The sequence below is a fragment of the Camellia sinensis genome, chromosome 7, assembly GCF_055761805.1.
Source record: "Camellia sinensis isolate YWXY chromosome 7, ASM5576180v1, whole genome shotgun sequence".
Classification (NCBI taxonomy): domain Eukaryota; kingdom Viridiplantae; phylum Streptophyta; class Magnoliopsida; order Ericales; family Theaceae; genus Camellia; species Camellia sinensis.
The window spans coordinates 117,736,714-117,751,551 of NC_138967.1; the positions used below are offsets into that span (position 1 = coordinate 117,736,714).

Genomic DNA, 14,838 nt, shown 5'->3' on the forward strand with positions numbered 1-14,838 from the left:
GGTCCTAAGCCGATCCAATCCGTGTTTAAACAGATTGGTTCGGCTTGGTTTTACGATTTAAACAGATTGGATTGGTTCTAATTTTTCAGGAACCGTAGATAACGGATTGGTCCTGCTCTTCTCCCAATCCGGACCAATTTGGACCATGCTTACCCCTATCCATCACCACACCACCATGCCACCATCTTCATCTCTGCCATCGTCCTATTGCCGCCATCACCAAACATAATAAATAAATAAATAACTCTCCAAAAAAAATTCTCTAAAAAAGAAATTTTCATAGAAAATACTTTCTTCCTAACAAACGGAGGGGTAAATGTTTCTTGTTGTATCCCTCCTAACATAGGGCTAGAGCCTGAGAAAACTCCTAAAAATAATCCAGTCTACCAAAGTATGCATAAACATCTAGATCCTATACAATATAAGCACAACTAATTATTTTAAAAATATTTAATAAAACATAAAATAGAATCAATTGTAGCAAATTATTTCTTTTGGATATAACTAAATTAAGCAAATATCATAATGATTATAGTTATTCAATTTATTTTTTTTTATTTTTATTTTTTACCATTTTTGAAACATTTTTTGGTTATTTGGTAATCAATATTGATTTTTTTGTATGGAACTCACGATTAAGACGTAGTAAATCGAACAATTTTCCCTCACTCGAACTTCTAACTTTCGAACCAAAAATAAAATTTTGGACTTGTATTTTCAAATTAACCTTATTTTTTTCAAAGGATTATTGCCGAATGAAAAATGGAATTTCAAATTTGTACTAAATAAAATAGTGCTAAAAAAAAATTTAATCATAAAAAATCACGTCTTCGTTATCAGTTTTGTCATTAACAATATCTTTCTCAAAATATGAGTTTTTATCTTTCAAATCTTCTATAATAATGACGAATGATTCAAATAATAAATTAATGTGAGGTTTGAGTAATAATATATTTAAAAGATAAAGACTTTGAAAGATGTGAGTGATAGGAATGGCAACGGGCCGGGGCGGGGTCGGGGATCACCCTCCCCGTCCCCGATCCCCGATGGTCGAATTTTCCCCAGCCCCGGTCCCGATCCCCGACGGGGAACCTATTATTGCCCCCACCCCCGCCCCCAACGGGGATCGGGTTTCCCCGACCCCGAGCATTCCCCGACTTAAAAAAAAAAAAAAAAAATTCAAAAAATACAACAACATCATCATCATCATCTGAGGCAAATCTGAAACAAATCTAAAAACAACAAAAAAAAAAATTTGTGAAACAGATTTGAGACAGATCTGAAAAAAAAAATCAGAAAATACAACCATCATCTGAGATAGATGAGATCTGAAACAGATCTAAAAACAAAAAAAAAAAATTGTGAAACTGATCTGAAAAAAAAAATTCAGAAAACTGATCTGTGAGCGGTAGTGGTGGTGGTGGTGGTGGTGGTACGAGCTAGACGGCAGTGGTGGTCGGCAACGTCGAGAAGGGAGGGAGTGGATGAGAGACGTGGTGTGGTGTGGTGTGGTGGCGATGGATATGTTAGAGAGAGAGAGAGAGAGAGAGAGAGAGAAGCCAGTGAGCTAGAGGAAGATGAGAGACGGAGACGGTGTAGAGAAAAGAGAGAGATGAGATCTGAGGGTCAAAGTCAGTGGTTGGTTTATATATATAAAAAGGGTAAAGTCAGTGGCTTAGTCAGTGGCTTTTATATATATATAAGGGTAAAATCGTAATTTAATATCGGGGATAAACCGGGTCGGGGATCGAGGACGGGGCCGGGCTGGGTACGGGGTTGGGACACTGATCCCCGTCCCCGGCCCGAATATGTTCGGGGATTGATTTTTAAATACCATCCTCGTCCCGTCGGGGGTATTTTTTGGGAAAAATCCGCTCAATTCGGAGTCGGGGGGTCGGGTCCCCATCGGGCCGGTTTCAAATTGCCATCTCTAGTGAGTGAGAAACAATAGAGAATAAAACAAGGATTTAATATTAGACTTCGAATAGATACGTCACTACAAGAAAAGGGCTTATATAACATGGAGCTTTTTGTGACGGCACTTATGTCGCAACAAATGGTCTTTTGCGACGACAGTTTACAACATCGCCAATAAGTAACTTTTGTGACGGTAGTTACCCCGTCGCGAATGAGCATACAAGAAAATGTATGTTAAATACGGAAGTATTTGTGATGCCTTGTGTACTGTCACAAAAAACAAATTTTTTGAGACGGGAAAAATTTGCTAACGCAAATAATGGACAAATTGTGACTGCAATTGTCCATCGCAAACAAACTCTTATTAAAATGACGTCGTTTTAATTGTTAGATTTATCATTTGTGACGGTTTAAATATGTTGTCGCAAAAAGTAACGTTAAATTTCGGATGTCCCACTCCTTCAGCCCATTCATGCTCGTTTTCCCCAAAATCCCTAAAAACCTTTGAAGCAACCAAAACCCTTGAAGTTGAGATACATACACCAAACACCAAGCACCAAATAGAGGTCGCTTTCTCTCCCTCTCTCTCTCACAATCCCGCTCCTTCGCCTTGCCTCTCATCGACATTCAGGTTCCTCTCTCTCTCTCTCTCTCTCTCTCTCGATTTCACTATTGCTCTAGGGCTTTTTTTTTTTTTGGTTTTTTGACGCTGTAGGATTTTGATTTCTATGAAATGAGTAAATGGGTTTTGATTTTTGTTTTAGATTTAGGGTTTTTCATAACCCCTTTTATACCTTTGAAACCCTTCACGCTACACTCACTTCTCCTCACTCCTGCTCAATGCTCATCTAGTGGGGTGAATAGGAATCTCTGAATATTTATGTGTCCTATGATGTTTCCCTATAGAGGGGTATTAGAAAAAGTTGGTATGTTTCCCCTAATTTCGAAAACTAATTTCTTTGTTTTCCCTAATTTTTAAAACCCTAATGCTGTGTTTGGTTGGGATTTTTGGGGTGGGATTTGGAAAAGAAATGAGAAATGTAATCCTATTTATGTTTGGTTATAATAAAAAATATATGGGAAAAGAAAGGGGGTGAGAAATAAATAAAGAAATAGGAGACCATCAGTTCTATTTTATATCTGTGAGAAAAGACTGGGAAAACTGAGGGGAAAAATTTATCGGGGAGAGAGAGTTTCATTGTTCATGGCTTCTCGCAGGAAACCATTCATGAGTAGCTTCAAAAAACCACCATCGACGAGTTTTGAAGATCTAACTCCGGTAGCAAACTCTGATTCGCAGAATCATTCAGTAAACCCTTCCAATCAGGGATCATCATTTGCTTCAATTAGTAATCTTCAATCAATGAACTCGATTGAAGATTCATTGCTTGGATTTTTTGATCAGGTATTTCTGCTCCTCTTTCATTTTCTCTTACCTTCTCATCAAACTCAGATCTCTATTGATTTCCACCGATTTGTTTATTTATGTTCAAGCTGCTTTACAATTTTGCTTCGAAGTGAAATTGCAGATCTAACTCTGGTAGGAATTTTTGATTTGCAACATCATTCAGGAAATCGCTCCAATCGGGGATCATCATCTGCTTCAATTGTTGATCTTCAATCACTGAACTCGATTGATAATTCATTGCCCGAAAGTTTCGATCAGGTATTGGTGCCCCTCTTTCGTTTTCTCCTCTCCTCTCATCAAACTCAGATCTGTATTGAAAATTCCATACATACACACACCTATATATATATATATATATATATTTTATTACGAATTAGAGATTATAGATACATCGATTTGTTGAGAGTAATAGAATTACCCATGGATTATATGCACAGTTTAGTAATATACATACACAGTTTCGTTTTCGATCAGGAATTAATGCATAGAAATAGAATTACCCATAGATTATATGTACAGTTTAGTAATAAAATGGAATTTGCCCCTCTCTCTCATTTTATTTTTATGTTTTTGAGAGTGGTAGTTTAGTTGACTGACACAGAAATCAACTCAAGTATATCAAGTTCTAGTAACAAATTTATATAATAATAAATTCGTCCACCATAATATTATCAGACCAATATTTCTGTACCCTGTTTCGTTTGTAAGTACAAACAAGACAAGGACTTGTAGATGTTTCAAAGAAGACCTTGAAATTTTGAGTTTAACAAAAATAAACTGCAAAAAAAATTATTTTAAAATTTTTAAAAATATTTTGACCCAAAAAGAAAAAATAATATAAAAATAATGAGTATTTTTTGTTTTTTTAATTGTTTTTCACTAAAGTAGATTTTGAAAAAAAATTTTAAAAACAAATTATGAAAACTCAACTAGATAGAGAGTTTGGATTGGTCATGGTGCAATGGTAATATCGGTCCAAGTGTAAGGCCATTGAAACTATTGACTTGAGCCCTAACTTGAAGAAGGCCCCATTTTGTGTATGGTTCACATGATATATATATATATATATATATATTTGTTTTAGTTTTGTTAGTGAGTGTTATAAAAATATTGGTAATAAAATTTACAATAATTACATATTTTTTATGACACATACTTCAATGAATAATAGGTAACCATTCTAAACTTCGTAACAAGTATCTTAACTTTGTAATAAGTATCTTTAAGGTTACTATTAAATAGAATTCACACTTTTTAAAGCTTGTTTTTGTAAATATTAAATTTTTGCATTGTCACAATCTTATTTGTTTTTTTTTTTTTACATTAAATTCAGTATAAAAGTTTGAGATTACAACAAAAGAAATAAACTAGGGAGCTAATCTCTGCAATAGCTAACTCCAATCACATATGCTATGACTAGAGCTCTAACACTCACGGGTGAGTCCTTAAGAACTACTACATGCTCATCCTAATCTACCCCTAATTTTGCAAGTTTATCTGCACATTTATTCCCTTCTCTCAAAGTGTGCTTAAGAGTGCTCTTGCTCCTAGTTAGCAGGAATTTGGTGTCTTCAATCAGTGCTTTGTAGGGGGAGTTGTGGCTTGCTCCATTCTGAATTTGGTTTATGGCCATTTCAGAGTCTGATTCAATCTCCACCTTCATGGTGCCTTTCTGGGAGAGGATGGTTAGCCCTTTATAAATTGCCTATAGCTCTATTTATAGGCTTGTGCTGTTGCCTAGCTTGCCATTTCCAAATTCTAGTTTCATCTTCTCTTGAGCATCCATCAGTATTGAGTTTGCGCTTACCTGCATTGGGAAAACTCTAGCTAATTAATCTAGTTTAACTGTGATTAGAGTGTAAAGCAAACTGAAAAGCTTCTTGGATCTCATTAGCATAGTCCAAGAAGCTTTTTTAACTCCCTTGAATGGGTTGAATGATATTTTCAAAAACCATTTTGTTGCGATCTTTCCAAATTTGCCAAAGAGTTACAATGAAAACAAGGTTCCAATTTTCATTCAAAAATGTGTTTTTGTTTTTCATATCAGAAATAACCCATTCAGTAAGAGGTTTTCCAGTTCCATCCTCCCACAATTTTTCATTTTTAAGCATAACCTGTACTTCCTTTGCTTTCACACAACTCCTCAAGAGGCGATTCATATCCTCACTAAAAGTCCCACACTTAGGGCACAGGTCATTAGGAACAATATTTCTAATAAGTCTCAAATGATTGGTTAGTAGTCTCTCTTGCAAGATCAGGCACATGAAGCGTCTAAGTTTTTTAGGGGTTTTGATTCTCCATATCTAGGTCCAGTCAGTGCCATCTTTTTCTTGTTGAGCAATAATTTTGTAAGCATCTACAGTTGAGAATTTACCACTGCAAGATCCATTCCGATGAGGTGAATCATTATAAGTGACATATCTTGGTCTGTGGGTTTTCATGATTTCCTATTTGTCATATCTTGGTCTGTGGGTTTTCACTTGGTCTGTGGGTTTTCATGATTTCCTATTTGTCATATCTTGGTCTGTGGGTTTTGTCTAGTTCATCACACAGACTTCTAGGTAATTCCATTGTTTACATATTATAGCTTCGAATAACAGATGTTACAGATTGTATGAGAGTAGTTCTTCCTGCAGTGGAGAGATTTTTGGCTAATATGATAATTTGGCTTTTCAATTTTTCAACTAGTTCATTGAACATGCTTTTAGAGACTCTTTTATGAAGCAAGGGGGTTCCCAAATATTTGCCAAGATCAGAAGAAATGGGTATTCCACATTGAAAGCTCAAGGCCAATGCTGTTCTTCTATTTATATATTGGGGGATACAAACATTTTGGATTTTTGGAGGTTAAAATTATGCCCAGAAATAGCACTATACTCCTGCAAAATTTCCATGATAGTTCCACAATTCTCTTGATCAGCTCTAGCACACAAAATCAAGTCATTAGCAAAAAAATAAATAGGATAGGGGGAGCTGTTGTGAGAAGTTTTAATTCCCTTCCAAACACCAACTCTAACCTTAGTATTGGTCATGTGAAACAATCTCTCCATGCAAAGTACAAAGATGTAAGGAGATAAGGAGGTCTCATTGTCTCAATCCCCTCCCATTATTGATGCCATCAAGTACCTTCCCGTTCCAAAGTACAAATGAATGCCCATTTGCTACATAGCTCATGATCAATTCAATCCAAACATTATCAATATTAAATTCGATAACTGTGTCTTTTATGAAATTCCAGGATAATCTGTTATAGGCTTTTTCCAAATCAATTTTAAAGACCATTCCACAATATTCCAATACTTGTGGTAAAAAAAAAATAAAAAATAAAAAAATTTAAAATTTTAAAAAAAATTAAAAAAAGCTTGAATACCATCTTTACCAGGATCCTTATAGCTTTAATGTCTTTGGCAGCTTTCCAGATTTCAAAATTAGTTAGAGGTCTCTAAGCATGCCATCATTATCCTCCATAGTGAATTTGGCTATGGAATGTTTTAGGAATTAGGATTGTTTCTCAATCTAGGAAGTTCAGATATATATAATGCTTTGGAGGCCCTGCTTTGGAGGCCCCTCTTCATGTCATCATTAAGTAACAACTCCCTAATCTATTATGAACATAATAATAAACAAATGAAAAAATAAATTTAAAAAATATTGGTATAGTATCTCATTAGGAGGTTACAGATTTGACTTCCTCTTTCCTCGAATAACCAAAAAAAGTTTATAATTAACCAACATGAATTGTTGGAGTGGATATCATTGTCATTGAAGAAAGCATTCATTTAGGTAAGAAAACTTCTCATTATTTCAACCACCACAGGCAAATTAAACATATTTCATTACTAGAATAGTGCATACAATGGTGAAGTCAGAATTTTAAAATGTGCTTAGGGTTCCTCAAGGCTTAGAAGTTGTTGTTTCTCCTTTTCTGTTGGGAGGAGGGATACACACATCTTGTTTAATTCATTATAAGTCTAATCTTTTCTAATTTGTGATTGTTAAGACATTTTCCATGTAGAACCTTAGAGGATTGAAGCCCTTCAGTGTCTACAAATGCTATCCATGCTACATTTAACATACTTGCCACATGCCTATATGAGTTAATCCTATCAACTCTGAATCTCTTGTTTTGCCACAAATTGTCCTTTTGCCCTATGCTTTTAGTCTTGAAATATGAACTGCAATTTGAGGCCTATAAAGACATATCTCTATTGAAATACAGGCTCAGTCTATACATTAATCATATATTTGGGCAACACCCTTCTGTACAGGTTTTAGCTTTAAATTGTCTATTTCTCTATTATTTATATGTATCCTGTCTGATTTTAGCTATGAGTTGTGTTTGCACTCAATTTGGGCATTTATTTTAACCTTACGTATGCACAAATTTTACCTTATTTGTGCACTGTCTCTATTGTGTAATGGTTTTCCACACTTCTACTTTGTAAGGGACCCTATATTTCAATTTTGTTTGATAATTTGGGAAACTGTATTTCATGTGCCTATGGAATAGATTTTCAGCTCGTAGTTTTTGTTGTTTCAATTAGCGAGGGTATAATGTATACAGCTCAAGGTTTTACTTGCATGACTGAACAGGTTATATAGAGCTTTACACTATACATGTGTATGTTTCAATTACATTAGGGGGTGTTTCATGTTTGGTGTAAGAAAATATTGGCATGTACATAATATAGCTAACAAATGAATATGGTTTAGTTGACAAATAAACTGTTTCATGTTGGTCTAGCAATTCCACTGTTTGAGTTGCTTCAACATCTTCACCAGTTAAAATGGTAGCTAAATAGTTGTACTGAATCAATTTACACTGAAAAAGTAAGGGAAAAGGTCACTATTTAGTGCTGGAAGAGGTGGACTGCATATAAACCTAACTTCTGGTTTCATTTGCAAAGAGTGGCAGCCCTGAGAGTCGAACCTACATAATAGGGGATGCATAAGAACATGAAAATATAATATGTAATTAAGTGGGTTCTGGGTGATCTCGCCAATCAGGTGGATGGCTAAAAGTACCAATAGGAAATCTATGAATTTACAGTTACGTTTATACACATTGTACACAACTTACTGAAGCCATCTGTCACTATCTTATCACGAAATGAAGTATCTGCTATTTTTGCAATATACCTGTAATTTCAAAATCTTGATACATTGATATCGTTCACATTGTTTTATAATATTATATCAATTTCTTTAATTTATTAGAATTATTATCAACATTTTGTTTAATTCAAGATATATTAAAAAATTGTAGATAAATGATCAAGAGGAGTGGGAAAAGTATAGAAAGTGGGCAGCCACTTGTGTAGCTATGTATGCTTCATATGCTATCAGCCTTGTCTCAATTCTTCATTGTCGTGATCATATAAGGAAGTCAATTTCAGAACAAGGAGATTATGAAAGATATGCCCTAATTAAATGGCTAACGACTTTGGAAGATGCAGATTGTCGTAGCCAGTTACGCATGAGCAAAGATGCGTTTGCCACACTAGTTAGCATGCTTAAAAGAACTCAGTTTCTTAGAGACAATCCTCAAAGTAAAGTAGAAGAACAAGTTGCAAAATTCCTTCATATAATTGGCCATAATTTGAGGAACCGTACGATCAAGTTCTTTTATAGACGATCAGGTGAGACTGTTAGTCGACATTTTCATCAAGTTCTTAAAGCCATTATATCATTGGAAGATATCTTTTTAAAGCAACCTGATGGATTCAACTGCCCTCCAGAGATTAGAAACAATCCCAAGTATTGGCCTTATTTTAAGGTAGTTACATGAATGCAATTAGGGTATATAATATTATATGTTTGGATACAAATAATGAATTTTTACAGGATTGTGTTGGTGCGATTGATGGTACACATTTTCGTGTAAGAGTGCCAAACAAGGATGCACAAAGATACTGAGGACGAAAATGCTATCCCACTCAAAATGCTTTGGCTGCATGTTCTTTTGATTTAAAGTTTACATATATCCTTCCGGGATGGGAAGGATCTGCTTCAGACTCGAGAATATTAGATAATGCATTAACAAGAGAAATGGATAAATTGATCGTTCCTCAAGGTGATCATTGAACGTGTATATATGCTGATGAATATAAATCTATTTTCTTTCACACTAACATCATTTAGTTACTTGTTGGTCCTAGGGAAATATTACTTAGTAGATGCAGGATTTCAACTAAAAACTGGGTTCCTTGCTCCATATAGAAGTACTCGTTACCATTTGAAGGAGTATAGTGTTCATCAACCAGAAAATTCTCGAGAGCTTTTCAACCTTCGTCATGCATCTTTGCGAAATGCAATTGAAAGAGCCTTTGGTGTCCTAAAGAAAAGGTTTCCAATTTTAGGAAGTGGGACAGAGCCATATTATGATGTTGACACTCAAGCAGATATTGTTTTGGCCTGCTGTATTTTGCACAACTACCTCATGGGTGTTGATTCCAATGAAAGTCTTATTGAGGAGGTTGATACAGAGCTTAGAAGAGCACAAGTGCAATCTAACGTGGCTAGATCAAGTTTAGCTGAAGAATGTAGGGAAGGAGAATTGTTAAGGGAGCGAATAGCTACTGACATGTGGAGAGATTATGATATAAATCTTCAATGACAATCAAATTTTAATATGGATTTTGGAAAACAGAGAGGGGCTAGAAGGGTTATTTGATGTTCTTGTTCTTGTTCTTGTTCTTGTTCTTGTTCTTGTGATGTACCCATTATGTACTCATTTGCTTTACATCAATATAATATTTTTCTTTTGCTAATAAAACAAAAAATTGACAAGTTAATTATTATTATTTGAATGTTATCTTGGAATGAATTATATTTTAATTTGTTATTGTATTATGTGAAACATTGCGTTTGTTTGGGTGATAATTTGCTACTAGCTATGCTCTTCTTCCGCTATGTTTTATGGCATTTTTGAGTGTAGGTGGAAGGTGACCAAGAATGTTCAGTAGAAATTGACAAGAAACATTTGAAATGGAATAATCAAATGGATGTTGTTCTTATTGACTCAGTCTTGGACCAAATGCTCAAAGGGCAAAAAATTGGTGGTAGTTTTACATCATCTGCTTATAGAGCTGCAAGCAATGCAGTGAGTACCAAGTTTAGTGTACATTGTGATTCCAGTCATGTAAGGAATCGGTTGAAGACTTTAAAAAGGAATCTTGCAATGGCTAAAGATATGTTAACAACTGATAGTGGATTTGGATATAATCATTCAACACAACTGATTGAAGCTACAGCAGGTGTATGGGCAGCTTACCTCAAGGTATATCTAATTGCCAGATTGATGTAGTTCTGTACTAGAAATTACAATATTTGTTCATCATTATTTAATATAATATTATATATGCTATTCTCTATAGGCAAAGCCTAAAGCTTCTCAATTTCGACATGCTCCGATTCAAAACTTTCAAAAGTTATGTCAACTCTTCGAAAAGGATCGAGCAACTGGGAGTCTTGCTATAGGTCCAAAAGAAAAGCGACTTCGTTGGGCTGGGCAACAAATTCTTTTGGATGATGAAAATACTGATCATACTGAGTCACTCTCAGAGAATTTTGATGGGATTGGAACTCAAGATGACCAAACTGCTAAAGTATCTTGTTCCTCTAACTCAAAGAAGAGAAAGAATAAATTAGGTGACACTCTGAGTAAGGAAATAAGGTCAATTAAGGAAGGTCTAGATGCAGTTGCAGCAACGCTTGATCGTGGTAACCTTCGGAACTACACAAATGGACAATTATTTGAGGAGATTGAGAAGGTTAGTGGCATGAGTGATGCTTCTCGAATGAAGGTGTATCAAGTTCTTGCTAAAGAAGTGAGTGATGCTCGAGCATACCTAGAATGCCCTATTGAACGCCGAGGTCTTTGGTTGTCTGTTAAATTCGGATCTTCAATCTTTGATGCGTAGTACTATTTTTCTTTCGTTGGTACTTTTTTATTTGAATATTTCGGGGATGTGGTGAATCTATGAAAATATCATTAGGCTTGGATTTTTTGTATGTAGACTCTATTAGTTGGTGGTGAGTCTATTTTGGTAGATGAATCTGTTATTCTGATTGTGATGCATTACTGCACTATGATACATTGATGTTATGTTTTCTATATTGGTGGAAGAGTCTGGTGTCTTGGTTTTGATGTTCTGCTGCTGCTGCTGATGCTGTCTTATGCTTTGGTTTGGTGTTTTGCACTTATGCAGTTGCTGATGCTAGCTGTCTGTAGGTGGTTGTGATGCATTGCTGCACTATGATACATTGATGTTATTTCTTTGTTTTTTTTTTTTTTGGTAATGCTTGTGAGATTATTCTGATCATCATAATAGAACTCTTGGAGTCATCATTATGTTCAATTTAAATTGTTGTCTGTCTGTTGAATCTGCAATTCAAACTTTATCAAGTTTGGAGGGGAAGCTCTTCCACTAATATATAAATGCTTTTATATTATTGTCAACAAAAAAGATGATCTATGTAATTTTAGTGTTTGACTATATGTTTTCACTTGTTCTGTGCTCTAGTGATTGATGTGGTTGTTATGTTCTCGTACATTTTTGGTTGGATTAGAAAAATTAGAAGAAAATAACATATATATATATTTGTCGAGAAAATATAATAAAGTTTTGTTTAGTTATGATTTTTTATTTTTATCAAATTAATTTTTTATTTTTTATTTTCATTGATTTTTTATTTTGATTGATTAATTTTTTATCAAATTAATATATATATATATATTTATTTTTATCAAAATATAATAAATTAATTTTTTATTTTGATTGATTTTTTATTTTTTTAAAAAAATTAATTAATTTTGTTTTTTTTTTTTTCTAAAAAACAAATAGCACTTTGATCATGTGCAACCTTATTTTTTGTTATTGCAATTCATGACTACAATTCTGTGTGTGAAGGACAATGAGAGAGTTCATGAGAAATGATTTCTTTTCCTCCTTGGATTCCCAACACAACCAAACATAGTTGGGATTTGGAATTCTATTAATTCTTTCTTCTTTTCCTTTCATTTCCATTTCCCTTTCCATTTCCCTTCCCAAATCCCCCAACCAAACACATCGTAACAGTCCAAAATTTCAATTTGTAACATTCTAGTCCCAGCAAAGCAGTGCATAGTCTTGTCTCTGCACGTACATGTATTCACCACCTTCGCCACATCTCCTAAATTTATTTTATTTTATTTTTATTGGCTGTTGTGTTTCTGGTTCTAGTTCTAGGCCCACTTTGATTTGTTTTGTTGTTTTATGAACTATTGTGTTTCTTGTTCTAGTTCTAGACCCACATTGATTTTGTTTTGTTGTTTTGTTTTTCTATTGGATATTTCGTTGATTCAGTCCTTGTGTTGGGTGTGTATTGTAATGTTTGACAAAAAATAATATAGAAAACATGAACCAGCTTAGATTACCCAAACTTTTAGGAATGGGCCATAATTTAAATGGGGTTTGATTGAAATTTGTAAATTTAAAAAAAAGGAACATGTAAGAGTTTCTGAATTAATTCTGGGTATGTCAAAATTCTGGGAATAGATATTGATTATGGTTTTCTTCATTGCTGCTTGTTACCTTAAACACCTGACGACATTTATATCTGGGCATAACCTCATCATTTTCCTTCTCTTCTCTCCCTTTTCCCCCATTTCTTCTTCTTTTTCCAGCTCTCTATTTCATAATTTTATTTTTTTTGTTAGGTCATTTTTTCTGTTAGTTTTTTTCCTTTTGCTTCTAGGTTCTAGTTTTCTTCTCTTGTCCTTTATATTCTCTGATTTTTTGCTCTGTTTTGCTAATTTTCTGCTTTGGCTTTCTTCTCCCTTCTGCTGGCTAGCTGCTATCTTGAAATTGTTGTGGAGTTTTCATGCATAAAAAGTTCCAAATTGAGCATAACAAGGCTTAAATGAGAAGTAGACCAAGCATATAAAGTATCTTGAGGGTTATCAAGTGTGCACCCTAAAAACAGGTCATTCATCTCTCTCTCTCTCTCTCTCTCTCTCTCTCTATAATTTCTCTACCTAAAACTCCTTTGCACTTTTCCTTGATTGGTTGATTTTTAATTCATTTTTAATATGCATGTGTTTTTCCCTTTTTATATGTTAAAGCACAAATTTTTTTGCACCTAGGGAAACAAGTTTTATTTTCTTTTTCATCATACTGCTATTGCTTAATTAATCTAATGGGTTGTGCAAATTAATTTATAGACATTATATTAGTATCAATTTTTATTTTTATGAGTGATATTTTGTTAGTAAAGGAGTCTATGAATCGATTGGAATAAAAGATAAGGGCTATTGAGATCAAGAAACACCCCTACTTTGATGGCTTGTATTGTGCGTGATATGGTGTGTCATTCCACATCAAGTAGCAACCTTATTTAGAGAATTTGTTTTTTGCTTCAATTCTGATATTATAATTTTTCATTGTATAATGTTGTAGTTAAGGTTGACTCAATGAGTTGGTTAAGGGCTGGCTGCTTTCAAAATGAATTATAGTTGAGTATGAGAAAGAAGGAAGGTTTTCGTATGGGCCATATTAATCTTTGAACCAGAAATCTTGTTATTCTCTAGTTTTGTATAGGATTCCAGTTTTAAATCAGGGGAAAATTTAATGCTATAACTGATTGGACCTTCAATGCGTAAGGAGAAATATAGTGTGCACTATCCTACAACACAAAAAACTGATTTTCACAAGGAAATGACCTCAATGCATGGGTGAAGAAAATAGTTAGAATATCCAAAATCAAACTTTCCCCCTCATGTAGCCCTTTGGGTAGAGATAGAAAATACCATGTCAGGGCTAGGGGCATTTCCTTCTAACATTTTGTTTAGCCTTCAAATATGCCAAGTTCTTTGCCTTGTGATCAAGAAAGGCCAACAAACTTCTGACACTAGATCAATTCCTGCATTTTCGACGTATAATAGAAAGTTCCGAAAGAATCACGAACAATGCCAAATTTCAGGTGTACTTAGACATGAAACAAACTATTTAAATGACAATTAGTGGTTTTAGAGTTTAGAAATAGATTATAAATGAAGATCACAAACAAATGGAAAACAAAATTTGATGTCAAAGACCCAAATAATGGAGCTTGAAAAGGGGAAAGGGAAAAAAAAAATTAATAATAATTTCCTACCATTGATGTTGATGTGTTATGTAGGACTGAGATGTTTACTTTTTTTGATATTTGTGGGAATACAGACAGTATGGCATGAGGGAGAGCAAAGAAGTTACAGTTAATGGGGAGAGTTCAATTTGATTTGCTTCAAGTTATGCTCATTGGGATTGTTTTCTATGCTCTTTCATATTGGTTCATGGTGGTATATTCATGAAGATTTTATCAAAACCTAATATTTATACTATCACTCTGATTCCGCAGGTTATGCAAAGGGATTATAAACTCAGTTCGTATTCATTGAATTATGTTTCAACACACTTTCTTATTGAGGAGGCAAGGTTTATGTTTTCCTCTCTCTCTCTCTCTCTCTCTCTCTCTCTATTGAGAGTATGTTC

The 14,838-nt window shown here is 34.3% G+C and overlaps 1 protein-coding gene and 1 long non-coding RNA gene across 2 annotated transcripts; both read left to right on the forward strand.

The window, feature by feature from the left end:
- The first annotated feature begins 2,379 nt into the window (after positions 1–2,379).
- Positions 2,380–14,782, forward strand: LOC145794755 (uncharacterized). The gene is made up of 3 exons (XR_014334698.1): positions 2,380–2,548; positions 13,160–13,291; positions 14,705–14,782. It is a non-coding gene; the product is annotated as an uncharacterized LOC145794755 (long non-coding RNA).
- Positions 3,482–11,452, forward strand: LOC145795275 (uncharacterized). The gene is made up of 3 exons (XM_082879155.1): positions 3,482–3,583; positions 10,263–10,604; positions 10,702–11,452. The coding sequence occupies exons 2-3, from the start codon at positions 10,326–10,328 to the stop codon at positions 11,245–11,247; spliced, it is 825 nt and encodes a 274-aa protein (XP_082735281.1). The 5' UTR covers positions 3,482–3,583; positions 10,263–10,325; the 3' UTR covers positions 11,248–11,452.
- Positions 14,783–14,838: the final 56 nt, after the last annotated feature.

Coding starts and splice junctions, on each gene's coding strand:
- LOC145795275 (XM_082879155.1), top strand. CDS start 10,326: ATGGATGTTGTTCTTATTGACTCAGTCTTGGACCAAATGCTCAAAGGG. Junction 10,605..10,701: donor TATGGGCAGCTTACCTCAAG/GTATATCTAATT, acceptor TATTCTCTATAG/GCAAAGCCTAAAGCTTCTCA.